The following is a 25,694-nucleotide window of genomic DNA, read 5'->3' as shown; positions in this document are numbered from 1 at the left end:
GTGTATAATTCATTAACTCGGACGAAGCGAATAACTTCGTACTTTTACAAAGTATAAAAAGACATGCAAAAACCTAGTTTGCAAATATGAGAAACGACAAGTACATTATTAGACTGAGACAAAGAAAAGACAATGCTTAAACTTACTACAACACTATAGTTGCTACAGTAACAACATCATGCACGCACACTCCAACGTATTCAGAAAATTTGTTTTGAAATAACTACATAATTGGATAAGAAGCTTTCCTGGCGACGCCACAAACACCTCCAGGCTCACCACTTTCCCTGAGCAACTTCATGTACCCCTGCTCTCCCCAGCTTTCACCCCATGAATTCTTTATCAACCAGTACTTTTGACCGTCTTCGCTGGTGCCATAACCAACTATAACAACTGCGTGGTTGAGATCAGTGCCGCATGGTCCTTCAAATACACCTGTCTTGTGTGACTGAAAGTTTTCATTAACAGAAACGCCAACTGACACTGGTTGCTTGGCCACGGCTTGTAGTAGTTGCTCTTCACTATTTTCAGGTACGTCTTCGTATCCCATTATTTGAGCTGCGGCTTCTGCCCTCTGGCATGTTCCAGCAAACCCTTGGTATGGGTAATCGCTTTCGGTAGCGATACCCTGGTTTTCGTTTATATATTTGAATGCTTTATCCATGTAACCTCCACGACACCCGAAGTTATTCCCAACACAGTCCACTAACTGTTGTTCTGACAGTGAGATCAAATTGTTAGTTTTTATTTGGTGAATGCCTTCTACAGCTGCCGCAGCTGAAAAGGCCCAACAGCTTCCTGCAATTTAACCATGCAATAGATTAATGTCAGAAAATCACATCCTGTTCTGGTTACAAGTGAAAGAGAATGGCTATAAAAAAAATAGGAGATAAAATTAATCAACAGTTATTTTGCTGTAATGTTAATATAAAACACAAGATGAAGAGTTGATTACGTACCGCAGCGACCTTGATTCTTAATATCGGTGACGGCTCCAAATTCCCTCCAGTCCAAGCTTGTTGGAACATTAGTCACACTCAAGCGTGTAGCTGTGGATGAGCGTGGTCGGCTTGAATTGATCTTCAGTCCTGTGTATGAGGCGATAAACTCTTCTACGGTTAAGTCTGAAAATTGATTCAGCCCCAACGTGTAACTCTTGTTCCCACCACTGTTGAACTTCTCTATGTATTCCAAGTTCTTTACAAATATTTTTAACCTTTTTTCCTTCTCTGCATCATCAGCATATGCTCGTTCGAATTGGGTCATCCAATCCTGGTGAGCTGCAACAGCAGAAGATTGATCATACAATGTTCGGGACATGGCTGGGAATGCACATGTCCACAACATCACAGCGCAAACAGCAATCACATGCTTCGTTTGAACTGAAATACCCATTTTGTTTATGAGACAGAACAAGAGATGTATTGTATGAAAAATGGGTGTGAAAACATAGCATTCATTTGGCATATTTATAGCACATAAAATCCTATTGCCTTGCGATAATCTCGGTATATATGTCTTAAGATTGACCGCGAAATCTACATGGAATGTGTCCAATAAATACAGCTCAATCAATCTATGCTTCTCTTTTTCTTTTCTTTTCTTTTTTTGTATGGACAAAATATCTGCAACTTTTATAAGATATAGTACAAATAAATAGAAAAAAGTAGAAAGCTGAATATTGGAGAAGGATTACGTGAATAATGGTTAACAGATAGAGGAGAAGATGAAGAATGTGTTGCAGTCCAAGAATTTTCAAACATGCCATGTCTCCATCTGTTTCGCATGTTTGACACGTTATGAAGTCAATATCGTAACTTTATTTTTTCAGGGTTTAATTTTAAACCTTCAATTTCACATAATTATTTTTAATTCTTTAAAAATAATTTTATAAAAAGTAATCCTCTAAACAATAAGATTACACCTGTTTAGTCTTTTAAAACAAATATGTAAAAATTAGTTTTGCTGTTAATCATTTTCTATCTATTGTGTTAATATATATTATTGTTTATTTGACAAACGGATAACACCTTACTAAACTATCACTTTTTATTAATGAATTCTACGTAAATTAAAATATATATTATTGAAATGTAAATCTTTGTTTTTGTTTGTTTTGTATTTGTTAGATTTTTTTTTTACGTAAAATGGAGTGTATAATTGTTTTTTCTTAAGAAACGAAATTGATTAAATGAGTGACAAAATGAAAAAAATAATAATAATTAAGTAGATTATGTTCGCACTATGAATCATATGTTTCATTTTTTCTATGGAATGAATTTAGGTTGGAATTTTTTTAAGAACTGAAAATTTAATTATGTTTTTGGGAAATTAATTTCTATAGATTTTTGAAGGACTAAAAATAATTATGTCAAATTGAAGACAAGTTTAAGTCTGTCTATAAAATACATACCGATTTTATTTAATAATACATATAGTTTTTGAAAATCTTGTGTTTATATATTAAGAATGAACAGTGTTTTCTTATATTTAGCTTTCCAAATAATAAGTTCTATAATAGAAGTAGGATTTTTTTGTTATTTATTTATATACTGATAAAAAAAAAGTAATCTTGCCTTCTTCTAACTTTTTTGTTTTTTCTTTTCTTCAAAATATCTAATTTCTAAAATACATTTCAACACATATTTCGGATGACAAATATATAAATATATATTTTATAAAAACTTTCATGTTAATTATCATTATGAAACTTGACATCTCAATTAGGTTAACACTTTAAGTAACAACAATTATCTACCACCATATGGAAGAATCCAGTTTTGTTTAAAAAATTGTTGAACAACTTTGCAAACATCCATCCCAATAATCTACCAACAGAAATGATAGAAAACACCACCAGAATCATCCTGACCAAGAGCACTATTACCATTAAGATTAAAAAATGCATTTTTTATTTCTAAATAATCTGGACATTTAATCAACATAATATTCTCCTTAGAGGAAACCATTTCAGGGATATAAGTAGCAATAAACTCTTTCATACTACCAGTATGATCATTAGAATCAGACTCATCATAAAAATTTATATAAAAATCCAAAATATGATTCTCAATGCGTTTAGAATCCTCAATAACACCATTCTTAGTTCGTAATCTATGAATCCCAATAGAACTATTACGCCTTTTAACCATAGCATGGAAAAAATAGTATTCGATTCCCATCTTTAAACCAGAGCATCTTGACCCTCTCTTTCCAAAACAAGTATTGATAGTGAAGAGCATGGCAAACTCTCATTCGCAATTTTTTCTTGACAAATAAGCGCATCAAGAACAAACAAACTAGCACTCTCTAATTTGTTGAATACCAAGTAGGGAGGTATGCTTAAGATGCATTTCATTTTGAACATTACCAAAAGAATTGTTATTCCAGCTTTGGAACTCAATTTTCAACCTTTTTTAATTTATGTTGCAAAATAAACATAGAACAACCAACAATCGTATTAGTCGAAAAATCATGAATAAGCTTCATACACAAACTATTCTAAAGCCACCTAGTAATGAAAAAAAAAATTGCTAACCTTTCGTAAACAATTACTAGAAAAACTAGCAAGAATAAGGGAGTGATCAGAACAATTTTTAACAAGAACATGATAACATGATAAGTACAAGAGTCTCATTCATCCAAGCACTCTTTATTACATAAAGGCTATCCAACTTTTTATCAATTCTCTATGACCCTCTCCTTCCATTACACCAAGTATAACAAGGACTGGAGAAAGACATACTAGTAATAAAATCATTATTATTAATCAAGGAATTCATTACAAGAAACCTGATTAAGAGCAACCCTCTTTGCAGTCATCAGTCGAGAGTACAACATTGAAATCTCCCAAAATACACCAACTCCTAGTGAAGAAACTAAAATCCCTCCAAAGAAGTCGTCTAACTAAGTATGTTTTAGCACCATAAACACCTACAAAGCTAAAGAATTTGTCATACAAAAAACATTTTAAAGAAATAAATTGAGCATTAACCAATAAATTTTGTACGAGATTTGGGACTAACAAACATAAAATTTTAACAACTTTATTGATGATAGGAGAAGTAACAACCAAATGCAGATTTGAAAAGAATATCTAAAACATCCGTGTACGACATCATCATGTGTTCAGTAATATTTATGTAATTTAAGTAAATTAAACAACATCTCCCCAATTTTGTGGTTCGTCAGTCCTCGGACATTCCAAAAAAAACAAGAAACTTTCATTGCGACTTTTTAGATGGAATTGCCTGAGTAGTGTTTTTCTCCTCCGTTCTTTTTGTTTATATTGTAGGTTAAATGTTACAACTTTAATTGAGTTGGTAGTCCACTAGACAATAATAAATAAGATGAACAGTATATAAAGTAAAATATTCATAAATATATTAACTTAAGATTTTGAGTTAAAAATTGTGTTTTTTATTACGGTATGAATTTGTATATGTCGAGTGACACGTTGCACGCCAAAGACCTTTTATGTGTGATTCTTGGTACGATTCACTTTGGAAAACGTGGCTCTAAATCTGGTATTACCATTGTCTACTTGTATCACCACCATTGTATCTACAAAACATTAACTATAAAAGCATTTATAAATTCATTGCCTCCAACTATAGGGCAGTGCTTGTTTATTTTTTATTCAATTTTCTTCTCAGTTGAAAATTATGGTCCCTAATTGCAAAAGTTGTTGAACAAAATATTTGAATCCATATGGTTACATCCAAACCACGTACACCACAAAATAAAGCCCAATAATATAAACACGCAAGAGTTATTGTAAACATGAGTCACGTAATTGTTGACCTATATAGTTAATTTATTTGTTATATTGTATAAATACTTGTACAAGGTTATTGGTTTTTTTTTTCTAATTTTATCAGGTTAAATATATTTATTTTTCAACTTTCAAGTGAAATTGATTTTCGTCACTAGTTTAAATTTAAATTAATTTTTTTAGTATTTTTAAGTAAGAAACTATTACAATACTAGAAAATTATAAAATAGAAATTAATTTTAGAGATTAAAAATAATTAGTTGTTATATTAAATAAATTAGATATTATTTAGAGACTAAAAAATCTTTCGGTTTCTAAATTAGTTTCTATTATTGATAAATAGATTTTAAATTTAGTAGAAAAAACTTTGGTAGCTAATTAGATACCAATTTAAAAATTATTTATCAATAATATAAATTAATTTAAAATCCAATAATTTTTTTAATCTTCAAAATTGTCTCTAATTTAGTCACTATAGTAATTAATTATTTTTTATTTCTAAAATTAGTTTTTATTTAATTATTTTCTTACAGTGATATATATATATATATATATATATATATTATGATTCTATAATTGCAATATTTTTATATAATAACTTTTGATTATTATTTGATAAAATACATACCACATAATCTCCTCAAAGTAATTTTATGTTAAAGCAACCTCCACATATCTTCGTCTAATAATAATTGCTACAAATGTTAGATAATTTATAAATAGACATGGTTGTTTCACACTATCATCTTTTTTTCTTCAAAAAAAATTAAGTCATTTTCATAAAATTGAGTTAAGTAGGTAATTGACGACTCCCCCTAAAGAAGAGTACTCATCTATCAGATCAATTGATTATAAATGTAATATTACTTATAAGCAATACCAACGCCCATTCAAGGAATTCGATCATGTAATATTCATCTTGACAAGCAATTATCTTCATACTATGATAAAATATGTATAAAAAGGACAAGGGCTGTAGCTCAGTTAGGTAGAGCACCTCGTTTACACGAGCGCCAATGTTTTTTTCAGAGGAGTTCATCTTGTAATCAAAAAAGTTTATCTTATATCTTATAGTAAGAAATCGGTGTCTTACTCCATTTTAAGGAACAAAACAAGAGAACACTAGCCTGACAAAGGGTTTAGCCATAAAATCGAATCCATAATTGATTTGAGATATTGATAAGGTGAATACCCATTTCTCGTCAATGCTAAACGTAAAGGGTATAACGACCTAAAAAAGATTATCTTTTCTTCCTATCTTATGAACTTTAAGGTGTATGAAGTGTCATTTCTTATCTTCTATTTTCATTTTAGTAGGTGGATAAAGAGTCCATTTAACTTAAGTTGATCTAGGCCAGAAGCAGACCTACGTCAAGATAATCCTTCTTTGAAACACTTTGGTAGTGCTCTTTGATTGTTATACAAATAAAAAAGAAGAGCATAGGGAATCATCTCTTTATTCTTTACTGTCAAGAAAAAAGATGGTGGACTAACTAATATTTTGATCAGTTAATGAAAAAGCTCAATGCAAAAAAAATGCACGTTGGGTTTTGAAAACAATTGAAATCATTGAGATAATAATGAGTTTTAGCTGTTTTACCGAGAAGGTCTACGGTTCGAGTCCGTATAGCCCTAATATTCCTACAGATACTAATAATATTCAGAATATTTAGGATCAAATCTATATCATTACTAAGACTATTCCTAAAAAATAAAAACAATTTTTAAATTTATATCCGAACATATTCATATTCGATAGAATAATCTTAATATTAGTATATTAAGCTAGTCTAAAAAAATGGAGACTTTAGACTAAAAATTAAAAGGAATTCGGTATATTTTCTACATTCAGAGGAGTACTTTTATGTTTCTTCTTTACGAATATGATATTTTTTGGGCATTTCTAATAATATCAAGTTTGATTCCTATTTTAGCATTTCTAATTTCTGGAATTTTAGCCCCCATTAGCAAGGGACCTGAAAAACTTTCTAGTTATGAATCCGGAATAGAACCAATAGGCGATGCTTGGTTACAATTTCGAATCCGTTATTATATGTTTGCTCTCATTTTTGTTGTTTTTGATGTTGAAACGGTTTTTCTTTATCCATGGGCAATGAGTTTCGATGTATTAGGGGTATCCGTATTTTTAGAAGCTTTCTTATTCGTGCTTATCCTAATTGTTGGTTCAGTTTATGCATGGCGAAAGGGGGCATTAGAATGGTCTTAATTCTTGATTATTTAGACAATTAGAAAAAAATATTGAAACAATTATGAATTCCATTGAGTTTCCCTTACTTGATCAAACAACCCAAAATTCAGTTATTTCAACTACATTAAATGATTTTTCAAATTGGTCAAGATTATCCAGTTTATGGCCGCTTCTTTATGGTACCAGTTGTTGCTTCATTGAATTTGCTTCATTAATAGGATCACGATTCGATTTTGATCGTTATGGACTAGTACCACGATCGAGTCCTAGGCAGGCGGACCTCATTTTAACCGCGGGCACTGTAACTATGAAAATGGCCCCTTCTTTAGTTCGATTATATGAACAAATGCCCGAACCTAAATATGTTATTGCTATGGGAGCCTGTACAATTACGGGGGGGATGTTTAGTACCGATTCTTATAGTACTGTTCGAGGCGTAGATAAGCTAATTCCTGTAGATGTATATTTGCCGGGCTGTCCACCTAAACCGGAGGCCATTATAGATGCTATAACAAAACTTCGTAAGAAAATATCTCGAGAAATATATGAAGATCCAATAAGTTTTCAACGAGAGAATAGATGTTTTACTATCAACCACAAGTTTCATGTTGGATACAGTACTTATACTGGCAATTATGGTCAAGAATTTTTCTATCAACCGCCATCTACTTCAGAGATAGCGTCTGACACATTTTTTTAAAGTACAATTGTAAAAAGCAATTCCTTTTTTAAAAATTTCATCGTAATGTAAATCTAAAATACTAATACCAAATTCATAAAAAAATGAAGGAGAAGCAAAAAATGCAAGGTCGTTTGTCTTCTTGGCTAGTAAAACATGGACTAATTCATAGATCCTTGGGTTTCGATTACCTAGGAGTAGAAACTTTACAAATAAAGCCCGAGGATTGGCATTCCATTGCTGTCATTTTATATGTATATGGTTACAATTATCTACGTTCCCAATGTGCCTATGATGTAGCACCTGGAGGACTCTTAGCTAGTGTATATCATCTTACAAGAATAGAGTATGGTATAAATCAACCCGAAGAGGTATGCATAAAAATATTTGTATCAAGAAAAAATCCCAGAATTCCTTCTATTTTTTGGGTTTGGAAAAGTGCGGATTTTCAAGAACAGGAATCTTATGATATGTTGGGAATCTCTTATGATAGTCATCCGCGTCTAAGACGTATTTTAATGCCCGAAAATTGGATAGGATGGCCTTTGCGTAAAGATTATATCGCTCCAAATTTTTATGAAATACAAGATGCTCACTAAATGATAAAAATAAGAAACTAATCCAAACTTCAGCAACCCCAGATATTCAAAGAATATTAGTACATTCTTTTATAGATCAGACAAAATAATTGATTGACATTCAATCAGACAGAATAATCGAAGTCTCATTCAGATATTATTATGTATGTGAGAAATAACAAAATTCATAAATAATAGAATAATATAGGGTTTCAAATAGGATAGGGGTTCCTTAAGATTCTAAAACAAAAACAATACTTATTTCTTATCAGTCAAGCCAATAAAAGAAATAGGATGAACTGCAAAAATTCTTTATCTTTATCAAAAACTATATAACATACACATCAACAGCAATTATATGGCCACGAAAAAAAAACACAAAGAAAAGGGCTTGATTCTCTTTTGGTAATCCTTATAAGATGAATTCTTAATATTCTCACTCCACCCCAGAACTCCGACTTTTAGGTCTTTTAACCAACTAATTAAACCACTCCAATATTATGGAAATAGAAACCTTTCTTTGTATCGCAGAAAAAAAAAGGAAAAAAATAGATAAAGAATTCATTATCTATATATAGATATAGATACGATAGATAAACGAATATACCTAAAAAAATGCATCTATTCTTTAATCGTCTAGGAACAGTATATCTACAGATACCTAAATAGATAAAAGAAATATGTTATGTATGAGAATATAGAAAGAAGAGCACAAATTTGTCTGAGTATTTATCCCCATGAATATGGGGGATAGATACTCAGACAAATGAATATTGTGCCAGGAACCAGATTTGAACTGGTGACACGAGGATTTTCAGTCCTCTGCTCTACCAACTGAGCTATCCCGACCATTCTTGCAGCTTAAGACTTTTATTTGAAAAAATTATTGGAATATATGTGAATGAATCTATATCAACTAAGTAAAAAAAAAAGTTTGTAAGTGAGTTTCCGTAGTAATAATTCTTTTATATTGTTAATCGTTAATTACGCATATTCAAATTCTTTGCTCAAAAATAAGATATTAATTTATACCTTTCTCATTCAAAAAAATTATATGTGTTTCACATATATATCTATCTATATATATATTCCAAAACTAGTGACTTGTGATTATGTAAGAAAATTATGATAGATAGGAAATTGATGAAAATAAAAATTCCAATTTAGTTGGGAAAGAATAAATCGAATAAAACACATAAATAACAACTTAAAGATAGAGAGGGTATAGGAAAAAATTAGAAAGTGAAACAGGTTTTTTGGGGATAGAGGGACTTGAACCCTCATGATTTATTAAGTCGACGGATTTTCCTCTTACTTTCAATTTCATTGTTGTCGGTATTGACATGTAGAATAGGACTCTATCTTTATTCTCATCTGATTGATCAGTTCTTCAAGGGTTTTATCCGATTATGATAAAGTGAATAATTTCATCAAGAAATATTCCATCTTTTCTTCAACTTCGAGTTGGTTTGATTCACATCTTTCATTTGTGAATATTTTTATCACAAATCGATCTTCATTAATAAATAGTAATAAATTGAAAGAGTATTTCAGTATATATATGTCTCTAAATGTTTATTTTTGATCCATTCCTGGAATTTTTGTGAAAGGATTCTTTTACTAATGCAAGAAAAAAAGTCGTCAATTTCGTTTGTTAGAACAGCTTCCATAGAGTCTCTGCACCTATCCCTTTTTTATTATCACTTTCTGAATTTTTCTTTTTTTCAGAAAACGGGATTTGGCTCAGGATTGCCCATTGTGAATTCCAGGGTTTCTCTGAATTTGAAAATGATCACTTGGTAAGTTTCCATACCAAAACTCAATCCAATTAAGTCCGTAGCGTCTACCAATTTCGCCATATCCCCATCATTTTTTTGATATTTGAATCTGATTATAATATAATGCTCTTTTTTCATTTCTATTATGAGAATAATGCGGAAACTTTTGAATTCATTAAATCCATATTATTCTATTCAATATTAAAAACCCTTTTTTCTCCAATTTTCTTGATTTTATTTCATCTATACTCGATACCTTTATTTGCTTGAATCAGAACTGATTCTAATATCTATATATTAACAATTCAATATATACAGATATAGACCACATATCTACTTATCTTCTATGTACCTACTTTTATTATTTTTTCATACAATTTTCAATACTCGAATGGTCGATTCTTTTTATTTTTTTTTGTTTTTGCTGAAAAGAAAGAAACAATCCATTTATTCATATACAATTGATATAACTCAAACGAATCTAGTGGCTATAAAAAATCATTCTTTTAATGTAGAATTAGACATTTCTTTAAGAATCTGGAATTCCTTAATATTTACGAAAATTGACTTTCAATACTAATAAATAATCTTTTTGAAATCAATCAATTTAATAATATATATCTAGAATATTAGATCAAAAGAGATTATATTCATATTCATTATTATCTTGCACTTTATGTTATGGACTAACATAACATATAAATAATAGAAATTCTAAATATTGGGTTTGATTTTCTATATTTTCTATGTTTGTATTCATTTGAATTTTGTTATAAAGAACTAAAAATTTATAACTCAGATCCCATGAAATTCTTCTGCATATGTATATTTCGTTTACGTTAGCCGGTTTAGCTCAGAGGTTAGAGCATCGCATTTGTAATGCGATGGTCATCGGTTCGAATCCGATAACCGGCTTTTCTCAATTTGTTTTTTACATAATTGATAATATCTTTTTTAGAAATAAAAAATTGGGAGAGTTCGATCTCTCCGGAAGAAATCAAGAAAGAAACCTACTTTTTTGTATTTTTTTATATACAATACAATAAAGTTCGGATATTGATAAAATTAGTCTAATTCTTCTTTGTACTATAAAACTTTAGTAGATTTCGCTTCATTTCATTTATATATAATATTTTCCATTTCGTTTAGTTTTCATTTTGATTTATAATATTTTTCATTTTAAAAAAGGAGTTTTTATGTCACGTTACAGAGGACCTTGTTTCAAAAAAATACGTCGTCTGGGATATTTACCAGGACTTACTAGTAAAAAGCCAACAGTCAAAAACGAACTTAGAAATCAATTGCGCTTCAGTAAAAAATCTCAATATCGTATTCGTTTAGAAGAAAAACAAAAATTGCGTTTTCATTATGGTCTTACAGAACGACAATTGCTGAAATACGTTCGTATCTCCGGAAAAGCTAAAGGATCAACTGGTCAGGTTTTATTACAACTACTTGAAATGCGCTTGGATAACATACTTTTTCGATTGGGTATGGCTGCGACTATTCCTCAAGCCCGCCAATTCATAAACCATAGACATGTTTTAGTTAATGGTCGTATAGTAGATATACCAAGTTTTCGTTGCAAACCTCAAGATATTATTACAGCGAAGGATGAACAAAAATCGAAAACTCTGATTCAAAATTATCTTGATTCAGCCCCCCGTGATAAATTGCCAAATCATTTGACTGTTCACCCTTTCCAATATAAAGGTTTAATTAATCAAATAATAGATAATAAATGGGTTGGTTTGAAAATCAATGAATTACTGGTTGTAGAATATTATTCTCGTCAAACTTAAACCTAACTAAAATAACAAGAGTTTTTTTTTTGACGAGGATTTTCTGTTATTCAGATATCATAGACATGGATATGGAAAAATTGATATTCCTTGCCCACCCGTTATCCACTATTTTTTGTATTAGCGAAAAATTAGGAATAGAGAGTCCATATCAACAAATTTGAAATAATAGTATGCATTGGGATGAGTAATATTGATTAATTTGGTAAAGATTCGGAAAGAGAGGGATTCGAACCCCCGGTAAACAAAAAGCCTACATAGCAGTTCCAATGCTACGCCTTGAACCACTCGGCCATCTCTCCTATATAATGATGCCCAGAAACCGGTTGAATGTTGAATAGTGAATCAGTCATATTTTTAATCAATGCATAAAACCTATTCAAACTATCAAAATAAAAAGTAAAATTAGAAATACAAAGTAAAATAAAAAAAAACCTCCTACAAGGTCTTAGGATAAACAAATTTGATTAATTAGTTTATTTTTACGTTATTTCGCACTGTATTGTACAATTCCTTTATTTGTGGGATTGATTTCTCACACCAGAATTAATTAAATTATAGAATGGATTTATACCTATGCCTAGATCTCGGATAAATGAAAATTTTATTGATAAGACCTTTTCAATTGTAGCCAATATCTTATTACGAATAATTCCGACAACTTCAGGAGAAAAAAGGGCATTCACTTATTACAGAGATGGTGTGATTTGATTCCATTTTTTTTTTACCGATTTCGGTAAAAAAAAATGGAAAAAACTCACGCGTGTTGAAGGTGAAATTTGTAAATAAAAAAAAGGATTAATTCCTTCTGTCGTGTATCCTCGATTAATGAAGCCTTATATGCTTGAACTTTAGGTTTCTAGTATTAAGCGAAAGGTTATACCTATACTTATGGGGTTAGGTCAACCCCAAATTACTAGTACTGATAGGCAACATTGGGAAAGAAGCACTACGCTTGGGAATCAAGGACACGAAAACTTTGTATCTATCTATATCCATGGCTTATCGAGATTGGGACTAACAGGAATGGTTGGGACAATCAATATCCATCTCGTTCATATTTTGGATACCCATAGAACCATCGAAGATTATTGAAGTGACTAATTCCAGGAAATTAAGCAGCGTAGAGGACAAAGAAATTGTTGAAGTTATTTTTTTTTATCAAGTACCTACATACTTCATGTTAAGAAATAATTTTTGACAGGAAGGTTGGCTAGAGATTTATTGTAAAAACACTAGCTCTGTTCAGTTGAAAATGAGAATACTGGAATCTTTTTTGATTTTATGGATTTTTATCATTACACACATAAGGGGGGAGCCGTATGAGATGAAAATCTCACGTACAGTTCTGGAGCGGAGATTCTTTGAACCAAATGACGACCGTAACGGATGTCAGCTCAATCTGAAGGAAATTATGCAGAAGCTTTACAGAATTATTATGAGGCTATGCGACTGGAAATTGATCCCTATGATCGAAGTTATATACTTTATAACATAGGCCTTATTCACACAAGTAACGGAGAACATACTAAAGCTTTGGAATATTATTTTCGGGCGCTCGAACGAAACCCATTTTTACCCCAAGCTTTTAATAATATGGCCGTGATCTGTCATTACGTGCGACTATCTCCACTATAGAAAGAAAAAAGAAAAGAACAAGCAAATCCACAAATTTTAATAGAATAAATATCAAGAATGATAAATAATAAAGGCTTTCTACATATACATATATCGTCCAAAACTACGATTTTTATCAGCTGTAGCAAAGAAACTTCCTTCATAGAAGTAAAAATATGAAGAAATCAATATGTCTAGATACCCTCTTTTTCTATGGATAAAAGATCTAATTGATAAAGTAAGCATCGTAAGGATCAATTAACACGGTTTTGAGTCGATATAATAAAAACTGCTTACTTATCTCATGATAAATAAAGAAGTCAGGAATTCACTTATGTAATAAAATGGATCCCCTGATATTTTGAGCAGCGGTGTAGTATCAAATCCCAAAGATAGAAAGTATTTTCTCTTTACTTATAAGAACTTAGAAGATAAGAAAGAAAAAACTTTTACCAAGATTCTATAGAAATGAATATATCATATATTTTTGTATATTATATATAAAATCGAGATAGTTACCTTTCAGAAAATTAGAATTATAATGAGGGCGTTAATGCCAATGCTTTATTCCCTTTTCTGAAGGTAGGAGAAAAGATAAAACTAAAAAAAGATAAAATTCTTTGAAATTCTTTATTTTTTAGTAAAAATTCAAGTTTGAAACTCATATTAATAACTTCTTTTTTTCTTTTAGTTAACTTCAAGATAATAGAACAAAAAAAGAATTGACTACTGAGCCGTATGAGTCAGGAAATTCTCAAGTACGGTTCTAAGGAAAGGAATTGACTCACCTATTTCGACCGAGGAGAACAGGCCATTCGACAGGGAGACTCAGAAGTTGCGGAGTCTTGGTTTAATCAAGCCGCTGAATATTGGAAACAAGCTATAGCTCTTACCCCCGGTAATTATATTGCAGCACAGAATTGGTTGAAGATCACAGGGCGTTTTGAATAAGAACATTCTTTGTTCTTTTTTTTTTTCTTATATATTTATCTATCTATATATAGATAGATAAATATATATGGTTATAAATTCTTGTTTGTTGTCCCTATTAATCAAATTAAAAAATCATTTCTATAGGAACGACCAATCACAGAATTAAAATATATCCCTTCTCATTTTGTTCGATTTTGTCTAGTATTTCATAGAAATAAACGAGATGTGGATACAGTAGAGAATTTTCTCCTTTTTTCTGCTATTGAAACTAATATTCAATCAAATTAATAAAAGAAAAGAGACCTTCATTAAAAAAAATAAATAAAATACAGGTATATTGTCTAATAATAAATGCTAATGCCTGCTCACGAGATTTGAAATAGAGTACATACTAATACTTTATCTAAAAAAAAGGAGTTCCATCTAGCAACTTCTGAATAAAATCTGAATACATTTGATTATAGGCTGCATGAAAAATTATTGAACTTCCATTCAGAGTTCCCAAAAAGGTCTTAGAAGATTGAAAAGGGTCCATTGAGCGCCCCACTGTTATGTCATAATAGATTTGAACACTTGCCCCGAATTGACTTCGAGATCATAATTGTTCTAGTGAAAAACTAAATAAATGAAATTAACTTAACTAAGATATCAAATACATGAGAGATAGGAGAGAACAAAACTCAATAGAAACATCTCTAATAAGTTCACTAATTCTGTTTTATGTTGGCAGGTCTCTTTGTATGTGTTGTCTGGAAAGAGGAGGACTCAATGATTATTCGTTCACCGGAACCAGAAGTTAAAATTTTGGTAGATAGGGATCCTATAAAAACTTCTTTTGAGGAATGGGCAAAACCTGGTCATTTCTCAAGAACAATAGCTAAGGGACCAGATACTACTACTTGGATCTGGAACCTACATGCTGACGCTCATGATTTTGATAGCCATACTAATGATTTAGAGGAGATTTCCCGAAAAGTGTTTAGTGCTCATTTCGGCCAACTCTCTATCATCTTTCTTTGGCTGAGTGGCATGTATTTTCATGGTGCTCGTTTTTCCAATTATGAGGCATGGTTAAGTGATCCTACTCACATTAGGCCTAGTGCTCAGGTGGTTTGGCCAATAGTGGGTCAAGAAATATTGAATGGTGATGTAGGGGGAGGGTTCCGAGGAATACAAATAACCTCTGGTTTTTTTCAGATTTGGAGAGCATCTGGAATAACTAATGAATTACAACTCTATTGTACTGCAATTGGTGCATTGGTCTTTGCAGCCTTAATGCTTTTTGCTGGTTGGTTTCATTATCACAAAGCTGCTCCAAAATTGGCTTGGTTCCAAGATGTAGAATCTATGTTGAATCACCATTTGACAGGGCTCCTAGGGTTGGGATCTCTTTCTTGGGCAGGACATCAAATACATGTATCTTTACCTATTAACCAATTTCTAAATGCTGCAGTAGATCCCAAAGAGATACCACTTCCTCATGAATTTATCCTAAATCGGGATCTTTTGGCTCAACTTTATCCGAGTTTTGCCGAGGGAGCAACTCCATTTTTCACCTTGAATTGGTCAAAATATGGAGAATTTCTTACTTTTCGTGGAGGATTAGATCCAGTAACTGGAGGTCTATGGCTGACCGATATTATACACCATCATTTAGCTATTGCAATTCTTTTCTTGATAGCGGGTCACATGTATAGGACCAACTGGGGTATTGGTCACAGTATAAAAGACATTTTAGAGGCACATAAAGGTCCATTTACAGGCCAGGGTCATAAAGGTCTATATGAGATCCTAACAACGTCATGGCATGCTCAATTATCTATTAATCTAGCTATGTTAGGCTCTTTGACCATTGTTGTAGCTCACCATATGTATTCTATGCCTCCTTATCCATACCTAGCTACTGACTATGGGACACAACTGTCATTGTTTACACATCACATGTGGATTGGTGGATTTCTCATAGTCGGTGCTGCTGCGCATGCAGCTATTTTTATGGTAAGAGATTATGATCCGACTATTCGATACAACGATCTATTAGATCGTGTCCTTAGACATCGTGATGCAATCATATCACATCTTAACTGGGTATGTATCTTTTTAGGTTTTCACAGTTTTGGTTTGTATATTCATAATGATACCATGAGCGCTTTAGGGCGCCCTCAAGATATGTTTTCAGATACCGCTATACAATTACAGCCGATCTTTGCTCAATGGATCCAAAATACCCACGCTTTAGCACCTGGTACAACAGCCCCAGGTGCAGCAACAAGTACCAGTTTGACTTGGGGAGGTGAAAATTTAGTAGCAGTAGGCGGTAAAGTTGCTTTGTTACCTATTCCATTAGGAACTGCGGATTTTTTGGTCCATCATATTCATGCATTTACAATTCATGTAACAGTATTGATACTCTTAAAGGGTGTTCTATTTGCTCGTAGTTCACGATTGATACCGGATAAAGCAAATCTAGGTTTTCGTTTCCCTTGTGATGGACCTGGAAGAGGGGGTACATGCCAAGTATCCGCTTGGGATCATGTCTTCTTAGGACTATTTTGGATGTACAATTCAATTTCGGTAGTCATTTTCCATTTCAGTTGGAAAATGCAGTCAGATGTTTGGGGTAGTATAAGTGATCAAGGGATAGTAACTCATATCACAGGAGGAAATTTTGCGCAGAGTTCCATTACCATTAATGGGTGGCTCCGTGATTTCTTATGGGCGCAGGCATCCCAGGTAATTCAGTCTTACGGTTCTTCATTATCTGCATATGGTCTTTTTTTCTTGGGTGCACATTTTGTATGGGCTTTTAGTTTAATGTTTCTATTCAGCGGGCGTGGTTATTGGCAAGAACTTATTGAATCCATTGTTTGGGCTCATAATAAATTAAAAGTTGCTCCTGCTACTCAGCCCAGAGCCTTGAGCATTGTACAAGGACGTGCTGTAGGAGTAACACATTACCTTCTAGGTGGAATTGCCACAACATGGGCATTCTTCTTAGCAAGAATTATTGCAGTAGGATAATAGCTAGGAGGATTTGAAAATCATTATGGCATTAAGATTTCCAAGCTTTAGTCAAGGCTTAGCTCAAGACCCCACTACTCGTCGTATTTGGTTTGGTATTGCTACCGCACATGACTTCGAAAGTCATGATGATATTACTGAGGAACGTCTTTATCAGAATATTTTTGCTTCTCATTTCGGGCAATTAGCAATCATTTTTCTGTGGACTTCCGGGAATCTCTTTCATGTAGCTTGGCAAGGGAATTTTGAGACATGGGTACAGGATCCTTTACATGTAAGACCTATTGCTCATGCAATTTGGGATCCTCATTTTGGTCAACCAGCTGTAGAAGCTTTTACCCGAGGAGGTGCTCTAGGCCCTGTTAATATAGCCTATTCTGGTGTTTATCAATGGTGGTATACAATCGGTTTACGTACTAATGGGGATCTTTATACTGGAGCTATTTTTCTATTAATTCTATCTACTATATCTTTAATAGCGGGTTGGTTACACCTGCAACCAAAATGGAAACCAAGTGTTTCGTGGTTTAAAAATGCTGAATCCCGCCTCAATCATCATTTGTCAGGACTATTCGGAGTAAGTTCCTTGGCTTGGACAGGACATTTAGTCCATGTCGCTATTCCGGGGTCCAGGGGGGAATACGTTCGATGGAATAATTTATTAGGTATATTGCCGCATCCCGAAGGATTAGGTCCATTTTTTACAGGTCAGTGGAATCTTTATGCTCAAAACCCCGATTCCAATAATCATATATTTGGTACCCCTCAAGGAGCAGGAACTGCTATTCTAACACTTCTCGGGGGATTTCATCCGCAAACTCAAAGTTTATGGTTGACCGATATTGCACACCATCATTTGGCTATTGCATTTATTTTTCTAGTTGCTGGCCATATGTATAGAACTAACTTCGGGATTGGTCACAGTATTAAAGATCTTTTAGAAGTACATACTCCTCCGGGAGGTAGATTGGGGCGTGGACATAAGGGTCTTTATGACACAATCAATAATTCAATTCATTTTCAATTAGGTCTTGCTCTAGCCTCTTTAGGGGTTATTACTTCCTTGGTAGCACAACACATGTACTCTTTACCTGCTTATGCGTTTATAGCGCAAGACTTTACTACTCAAGCTGCCTTATATACTCATCATCAATATATAGCAGGCTTCATTATGACAGGGGCTTTTGCTCATGGAGCTATCTTTTTTATTAGAGATTATAATCCAGAGCAGAATAAAGATAATGTCTTGGCAAGAATGTTAGACCATAAAGAAGCTATCATATCCCACTTAAGTTGGGCTAGCCTCTTTCTGGGGTTCCATACTCTTGGACTTTATGTCCATAACGATGTCATGCTTGCTTTTGGTACTCCGGAGAAACAAATTTTGATTGAACCTATATTTGCTCAATGGATACAATCTGCTCATGGGAAAACTTCCTATGGGTTTGATATACTTTTATCTTCAACGAACAGTCCGGCGTTCAATGCGGGACGAAGCATATGGTTGCCTGGTTGGTTAAACGCTGTAAATGAGAATAGTAATTCTCTATTCTTAACAATAGGGCCTGGAGACTTCTTGGTTCATCATGCTATTGCTCTTGGTTTACATACAACTACATTGATCTTAGTAAAAGGTGCTTTGGATGCGCGTGGTTCTAAGTTAATGCCTGATAAAAAAGATTTTGGTTATAGTTTTCCTTGTGATGGCCCGGGACGAGGCGGAACTTGTGATATTTCCGCTTGGGACGCATTTTATTTGGCAGTTTTCTGGATGTTAAATACCATTGGATGGGTTACTTGAGATTATCTATGGTTGAACTCTTCACAACTTATCAATGGATATAACCCCTTTGGTATGAATAGAAAATATTTGGATTGGATGGGAATCCATAGAGAAATATTAAATCGTTCAATATCGAATCCAGAATTTTGGTTCTTTTCCAAATTTGTGATATTTTATAATGCATATAGGAGTAACTCGCAAATTATACCAATAAAATTACTTTATTTACATTCTAAAGTTTCTAAAGTAAATAAAAATGTTAGTGAAAATAATATTACTAGAAAGAAAAAAAGAATAGCTGTTTTTAGAGCATCGAAAAAACAAGAAGATATTGAAAAAAATTCTGTAGCTGTAGGAAGGGGCAGTGAAAAAAATAGTTATGTTATAAAGAAAAAAAAAGTAAAGAACAATATGGAGGTAGAACTTCATTTCTTAGTAAGAAATTTTTTGATTTTCCATTTCAACTGGAAAAATTTCTTAGGTCAAAACATCTTTCACAATGTCAAAGTATATTGTCTCCTGATTAGATTGACAAATTTAAGAAAAATGACTATAGCCTCTATTCAAAGAGGAGAACTAGGTCTAGATATTATGATAATTCAAAATCAGAAGAATTTAACTCTTCCAGGCTTAAGTAAAAATAAAAATAATAAATTGAGGAAAAAAGAATTATTTGTTATCGAACCAGTTCGCTTGTCTAGAAAAAATAATAAACAATTTTTAAAGTCTAAAACGATGGATCTTTCATTAATTCATAAGAATACACGTAAAATTGATAAAAAATACTTAAAAAAAATTCATGTTAATAAGAAATATTTTTATAAATACATTACAAGAACAAGAGATCAAAAGATAACAGAAAAAAACGAAAAAGAGACTTTAAATTTCCTTGTTCCTGAAAACATTTTATCCGCTAGACGTCGTAGAGAGTTGAGAATGAGAATTTGTTTATATCCAAATAATAGAAATAGTATACATAGAAACACAATATTTGATAATGAAAATAAAGTAAAAAAGGGTTTTCAAGTTTTGACTAAAAAAAGAAATGAGAAAGAGAAAAAAAAACTAATGAATTTCAAAATTTTTCTTTGGCCAAAATATCGATTAGAAGATTTAGCTTGTATAAATCGTTATTGGTTTAATACCCATAATGGAAGCCGTTTCAGTATAGTAAGGATACATTTGTATCCGCGTGTTAAAATCTGTTAATCTAATTTTGTCTTCTAGTTAGCATATGTATCTATATATAGATAGATACATATGCTAACTAAATACACGCATTTTGGTATGGCATTGATTTTCATTCAATGATGTATAAATTAGAAAAAAAAAGAGAATTAAATTTACAAAATTCTCTTTTTTTTCTAATTTATACAATTTTTTTTGAATCTATCAAACTAGTTTCCTTTATATCTATTGAAATTCAATGGATTTCATTTCTAAATAAAAAAAAATAGGATTTCGTATTTATATCAAAAAATGAAAAATTAGTGTCATTATAATTACTGATCAATAAAAATATCTATCAAAAAAACGAGGAGAAGGGAAAACTTTTATTTTTTTATGGTAAAAAATTCATTTATACCTGTTCTTTCACAAGAAAAAAAAGGAAAAAACCCGGGATTGGTTGAATTTCAAATATTCCAATTTACTAATAGAATACGAAGACTTACGTCACATTTTGAATTGCACCCAAAAGACTATTCATCCCAAACAGGTTTACGTAAAATCTTGGGAAAACGGCAAAGATTACTGTCTTATTTGTCAAAGAAAGATGGAATACAGTATAAAAAATTAATAAATCAGTTTGATATTCGGCAGTCACAAATTCGTTAAATTGAAGAGTAATTTTCAATTATTCGATTTATTAGATCTTGAATTTTGATGAACTTTTATTTTTTAAGCGATTCATAAAAGAATAAATCGAGCAAAAACCTATGAATATCTCAACTATAAGAAAGGACTTCATGATAGTCAATATGGGGCCTCACCACCCCTCAATGCACGGTGTTCTTAGACTTATTGTTACTCTAGATGGTGAGGATGTTATTGATTGTGAACCGATATTGGGTTATTTACACAGAGGAATGGAAAAAATAGCGGAAAACCGAACAATTATACAATATCTGCCTTATGTAACACGTTGGGACTATTTAGCTACTATGTTCACAGAAGCAATAACTGTAAATGGACCTGAACAGTTGGGAAATATTCAAGTACCTAAAAGAGCCAGCTATATCCGAGTAATCATGTTGGAGTTAAGCCGTATAGCTTCTCACCTACTATGGTTAGGACCTTTTATGGCAGATATTGGTGCACAAACCCCTTTTTTCTATATTTTCAGAGAAAGAGAATTCATATATGATCTATTTGAAGCTGCGACAGGTATGAGAATGATGCATAATTTTTTTCGTATCGGGGGGGTAGCGACTGATCTACCTTATGGTTGGGTAGATAAATGTTCTGATTTCTGCGATTATTTTTTAACAAGTATTGCCGAATATCAAAAACTTATTACGCGAAATCCTATTTTTTTAGAACGGGTTGAGGGCGTAGGTGTCGTTGATGTAAAAGAAGTTATTAATTGGGGTTTATCAGGACCGATGCTTCGGGCTTCCGGAATACAATGGGATCTACGTAAAGTGGATAATTATGAATGTTACGAGGAATTTCATTGGGAAGTTCAATGGCAAAAAGAAGGAGATTCTTTAGCTCGTTATTTAGTTCGAATTGGTGAAATGGTGGAATCCATAAAAATTATTCAACAGGCTTTGGAAGGACTTCCCGGCGGGCCATATGAAAATTTAGAAATCCGCTGCTTTGATAGAGAAAAAGAACCAGAATGGAATGAGTTTGAGTATCGATTTATTAGTAAAAAATCGTCTCCGAGTTTTGAATTGCCAAAACAAGAACTTTATGTAAGAATTGAAGCCCCCAAGGGAGAATTAGGAATTTTTATAATAGGCGATCAAAATGGTTTTCCTTGGAGATGGAAAATTCATCCGCCGGGTTTTATAAATTTGCAAATTCTTCCTCAATTAGTTAAAAGAATGAAATTGGCCGATATTATGACAATACTAGGTAGCATAGATATTATTATGGGAGAAGTTGATCGTTGAAATGATAATTGATTTAACAGAAATACAAGATATACATTTTTTTTTCAGATTAGAATTTTTTAAAGAGATATATGAAATTCTTTGGGTATTTGTGCCTATTTTTATTTTTATAGTAGGAATTACTATAAGTGTACTAGCAATTGTATGGTTAGAAAGAGAAATATCTGCAGGGATACAACAGCGTATTGGTCCTGAATACACCGGTCCTTTTGGAGTTCTTCAAGCTCTAGCAGACGGAACAAAATTACTTTTTAAAGAGAATCTTATTCCATCTAAAGGAGATATTCGTTTATTTAGTTTTGGACCAGCTATATCAGTCATATCCATTATATTAAGCTATTCAGTAATTCCTTTTGGTTATAACTTTGTTTTATCTGATCTGAATATTGGTGTTTTTTTATGGATTGCTATTTCGAGTATTGCCCCCATTGGACTTCTTATGTCAGGATATGGGTCAAATAATAAATATTCCTTTTTGGGTGGTCTACGAGCAGCTGCTCAATCAATTAGTTATGAAATACCATTAACTCTTTGTGTGTTATCGATATCTCTATGTGTGCTTCGTTGAGACAGAAATTTTTTGATACTATTTGCTATACGGTTCTCCTTATATTTGTAGTAAAGGACAAACAGAATATATAAAGAATAATATAATTTTGGCATTTAGGTTGAATAATTGAATCAGATAGTTATATGAGTGCAATAAAACAGCTTTTATTGAATCTAATTTATAGAATAGTATACTATATTACTTATAGAGAAAGTATTATGATTTCAAATTGCAGTAAAAAAATTGAGTCTAATTTTCTATGTATAAGAATAAGGTGAAAATATCAATGAAATTCTAGAATTATATATATATAGATAGATAGAAGTGGTTGTTTTTCCCAAGATTTGTTGATTAGTAATCCTGTCTTGATAAAAACTTAATATAATAAAAATGTGTACTCTTTGTAATAAATATATTTATCTTTAAAATTCACTAAGTATATATATATTGTTATTGTTATTATTATTTCAACTATTATCATTACAATAATTTATTTTATCAAAAATTGTTTCTATTATAAAATAATTAAAAAATATTATGTAATAAATATTATTATGATTTAAATAAAATAAAATAAAAATTATTAGTTTAAATTCAGTAAAAATATCGTCCGTAAAGAAATATTAATTAATTCTGATGTTATATGTATTATTATCATATTCATCTTTTCTAAAAATAATTTTAAATTTTTTTATCTTTTCAATGATAATGAAAATTATTTAATAAAATCATGTTTTGTATTATCATAAAGATTACATTTGGAGATTTTTTTTCTAATGTTATCTAATATTTTAATTCTTTAAAAGTTTTGAAATGAAATCTACAATAAATTATTATAATTATTACAAATATGAAATTAAAATAGTAAATAAACTATTAATAAATATAATTACATATAACTGTTAGTTCATAGAAATAGCGCGCACTTCATATTTTTATATTTGAAAAAAATAGATAAAACGCAATTAAGATCAAAAATCGTGTAAACATGTGTTATAGTCTTATACTCGGACACTTATATGAGTCTATCCGTGTCGGAAACATGCATCGGTGTCGATACTCGTAGGATACTTATCGTATTCAATTCAAAAAATATTTGTTAGATTTTTGAAAATTCTAACACGGTTCTAACACAATTTTAAAAGGTAAAAATACAATAATTTTCTAAAAACTCAAATTTATTGTATAAATTTTTATTATGATTATAAAAATAAGGAACAAATTCTTTTGAACCAGTAATGAAAAATATTTTTCTGCTCCCAAAAGAATCTGAAACATACTTTTGCACATAAATATTTATTTTTAATTTATATAAGTTAAAATTATATAATATATAAATTCCCCTGCATTTTAGAGATATCCGTATTCCGTGTTTTTACATCCGTATTCCGTGTTCCTACATCCGTGTTCCGTGTTTCTACATCCGTGTTCCTACATCCTACATCAGTGTTCCTACATTCGACATCCGTGTTCCTACATCCGACATCCGTGTTCCTACATCCTACATCCGTGTTCCGTGTTCCTACATCCATGTTTCGTGTTCCGTGTTCCTACATCCGTGTTCCGTGTTCCAACATCCGTGTTCCGTGTTCCTACATCCGTGTTCCGTGTTCCTATATTCGTGTTCCGTGTTCCTAAATCTGTGTTCCGTGTTCCGTGTTCCGTGTTTCTACATCCGTGTTCCGTGTTCCTACATCCGTGTTCCGTGTTCCTACATCCGTGTTCCGTGTTCCTACATCCGAGTTCCGTGTTCCGTGTTACTACATCCGTGTTCCGTGTTCCTATATCCGTGTTCCGTGTTCCTACATCCGTGTTCCGTATTCTTACATCCGTGTTCCTACATCCGTATTCTGTGTTCCTACATCTGTGTTCCGTGTTCCTACATTCGTGTTCCGTCTTCCTACATCCGTGTTCCGTGTTCCTACATCCGTGTTCCGTGTTCTTACAACCGTGTTCCGTGTTTCTACATCCGTGTTCTTACATCCGTATTCCGTGTTCCTACATCTGTATTCCGTGTTCCTACATCCGTGTTCCTACATTCTACAACCGTGTTCCGTGTTCTTACATCCGTGTTCCGTGTTTCTACATCCGTGTTCCTACATCCGTATTCCGTGTTCCTACGTCTGTATTTCGTGTTCCTACATCCGTGTTCCTACATCCGTGTTTCGTGTTCCTACGTCCTATATCCGTGTTCCTACATCCGTGTTCCATGTTTCTACATCCGTGTTCCGTGTTCAGTGTTCCTACATCCGTGTTCCGTGTTCCTACATCCGACATCCGTGTTCCTACATCCTACATCCGTGTTCCTACATCCATGTTTCGTGTTCCTACATCCGTGTTCCGTGTTCTTACATTCGTGTTCTGTGTTCCTACATCCGTGTTCCTACATTCGTGTTCCGTGTTCCTACATCCGTGTTCCGTGTTCCTACATCCGTATTCTGTGTTCCAACATCCGTGTTCCGTGTTCCTACATCTGTGTTCCGTGTTCCTACATCCGTGTAACGTGTTTCTACAACCGTGTTCCGTGTTCTTACATCCGTGTTCCGTGTTTCTACATCCGTGTTCTTACATACGTATTCCTACATCCATATTCCGTGTTCCTACATCCGTATTCCGTGTTCCTACATCCGTATTCCGTGTTCCTACATCCGTATTCCGTGTTCCGTGTTCCTACATCCGTGTTCCGTGTTCCTACATCCGTGTTTCTACATCCGACATCCGTGTTCCTACATCCGACATCCGTGTTCCTACATCCTACATCCGTGTTCCTACATCCTACATCCGTGTTCCGTGTTCCAACATCCGTGTTCTGTGTTCCGTGTTCCTACATCTGTGTTCCGTGTTCTTACAT

General features: G+C 32.5%; 1 protein-coding gene and 3 non-coding genes across 4 annotated transcripts; 1 reads left to right on the top strand and 3 right to left on the bottom strand.

Moving 5' to 3' along the window:
• LOC150027390 (fruit bromelain-like) lies at positions 1 to 1,424 on the bottom strand. Its single transcript, XM_090303596.1, has 2 exons — positions 960 to 1,424; positions 1 to 798 (listed from the first exon to the last, which is right to left on the bottom strand). Exons 1-2 carry the CDS (start codon positions 1,393 to 1,395, stop codon positions 224 to 226), a joined length of 1,011 nt encoding a protein of 336 aa, XP_090159722.1. The 5' UTR covers positions 1,396 to 1,424; the 3' UTR covers positions 1 to 223.
• A 7,592-nt stretch (positions 1,425 to 9,016) lies between these two features.
• Positions 9,017 to 9,089, bottom strand: TRNAF-GAA (transfer RNA phenylalanine (anticodon GAA)). The gene has a single exon. It is a non-coding gene; the product is annotated as a tRNA-Phe (tRNA).
• Positions 9,090 to 10,860: 1,771 nt separating this feature from the next.
• TRNAT-UGU (transfer RNA threonine (anticodon UGU)) lies at positions 10,861 to 10,933 on the top strand. The gene has a single exon. It is a non-coding gene; the product is annotated as a tRNA-Thr (tRNA).
• Positions 10,934 to 12,034: 1,101 nt separating this feature from the next.
• On the bottom strand, positions 12,035 to 12,122 carry TRNAS-GGA (transfer RNA serine (anticodon GGA)). Its single transcript has one exon. It is a non-coding gene; the product is annotated as a tRNA-Ser (tRNA).
• Between the last annotated feature and the right edge of the window lie 13,572 nt (positions 12,123 to 25,694).

This window comes from Phaseolus vulgaris, chromosome 6 (genome assembly GCF_051622355.1).
Source record: "Phaseolus vulgaris cultivar YP4 chromosome 6, ASM5162235v1, whole genome shotgun sequence".
In the NCBI taxonomy this organism is placed as follows: Eukaryota; Viridiplantae; Streptophyta; class Magnoliopsida; order Fabales; family Fabaceae; genus Phaseolus; species Phaseolus vulgaris.
The sequence above is the reverse complement of the archived record's forward strand: the minus strand, read 5'-3'. Positions and strand labels throughout refer to the sequence as shown.

Coding starts and splice junctions, on each gene's coding strand:
- LOC150027390 (XM_090303596.1), bottom strand. CDS start 1,395: ATGGGTATTTCAGTTCAAACGAAGCATGTGATTGCTGTTTGCGCTGTG. Junction 799..959: donor TAAGAATCAAGGTCGCTGCG/GTACGTAATCAA, acceptor GTTAAATTGCAG/GAAGCTGTTGGGCCTTTTCA.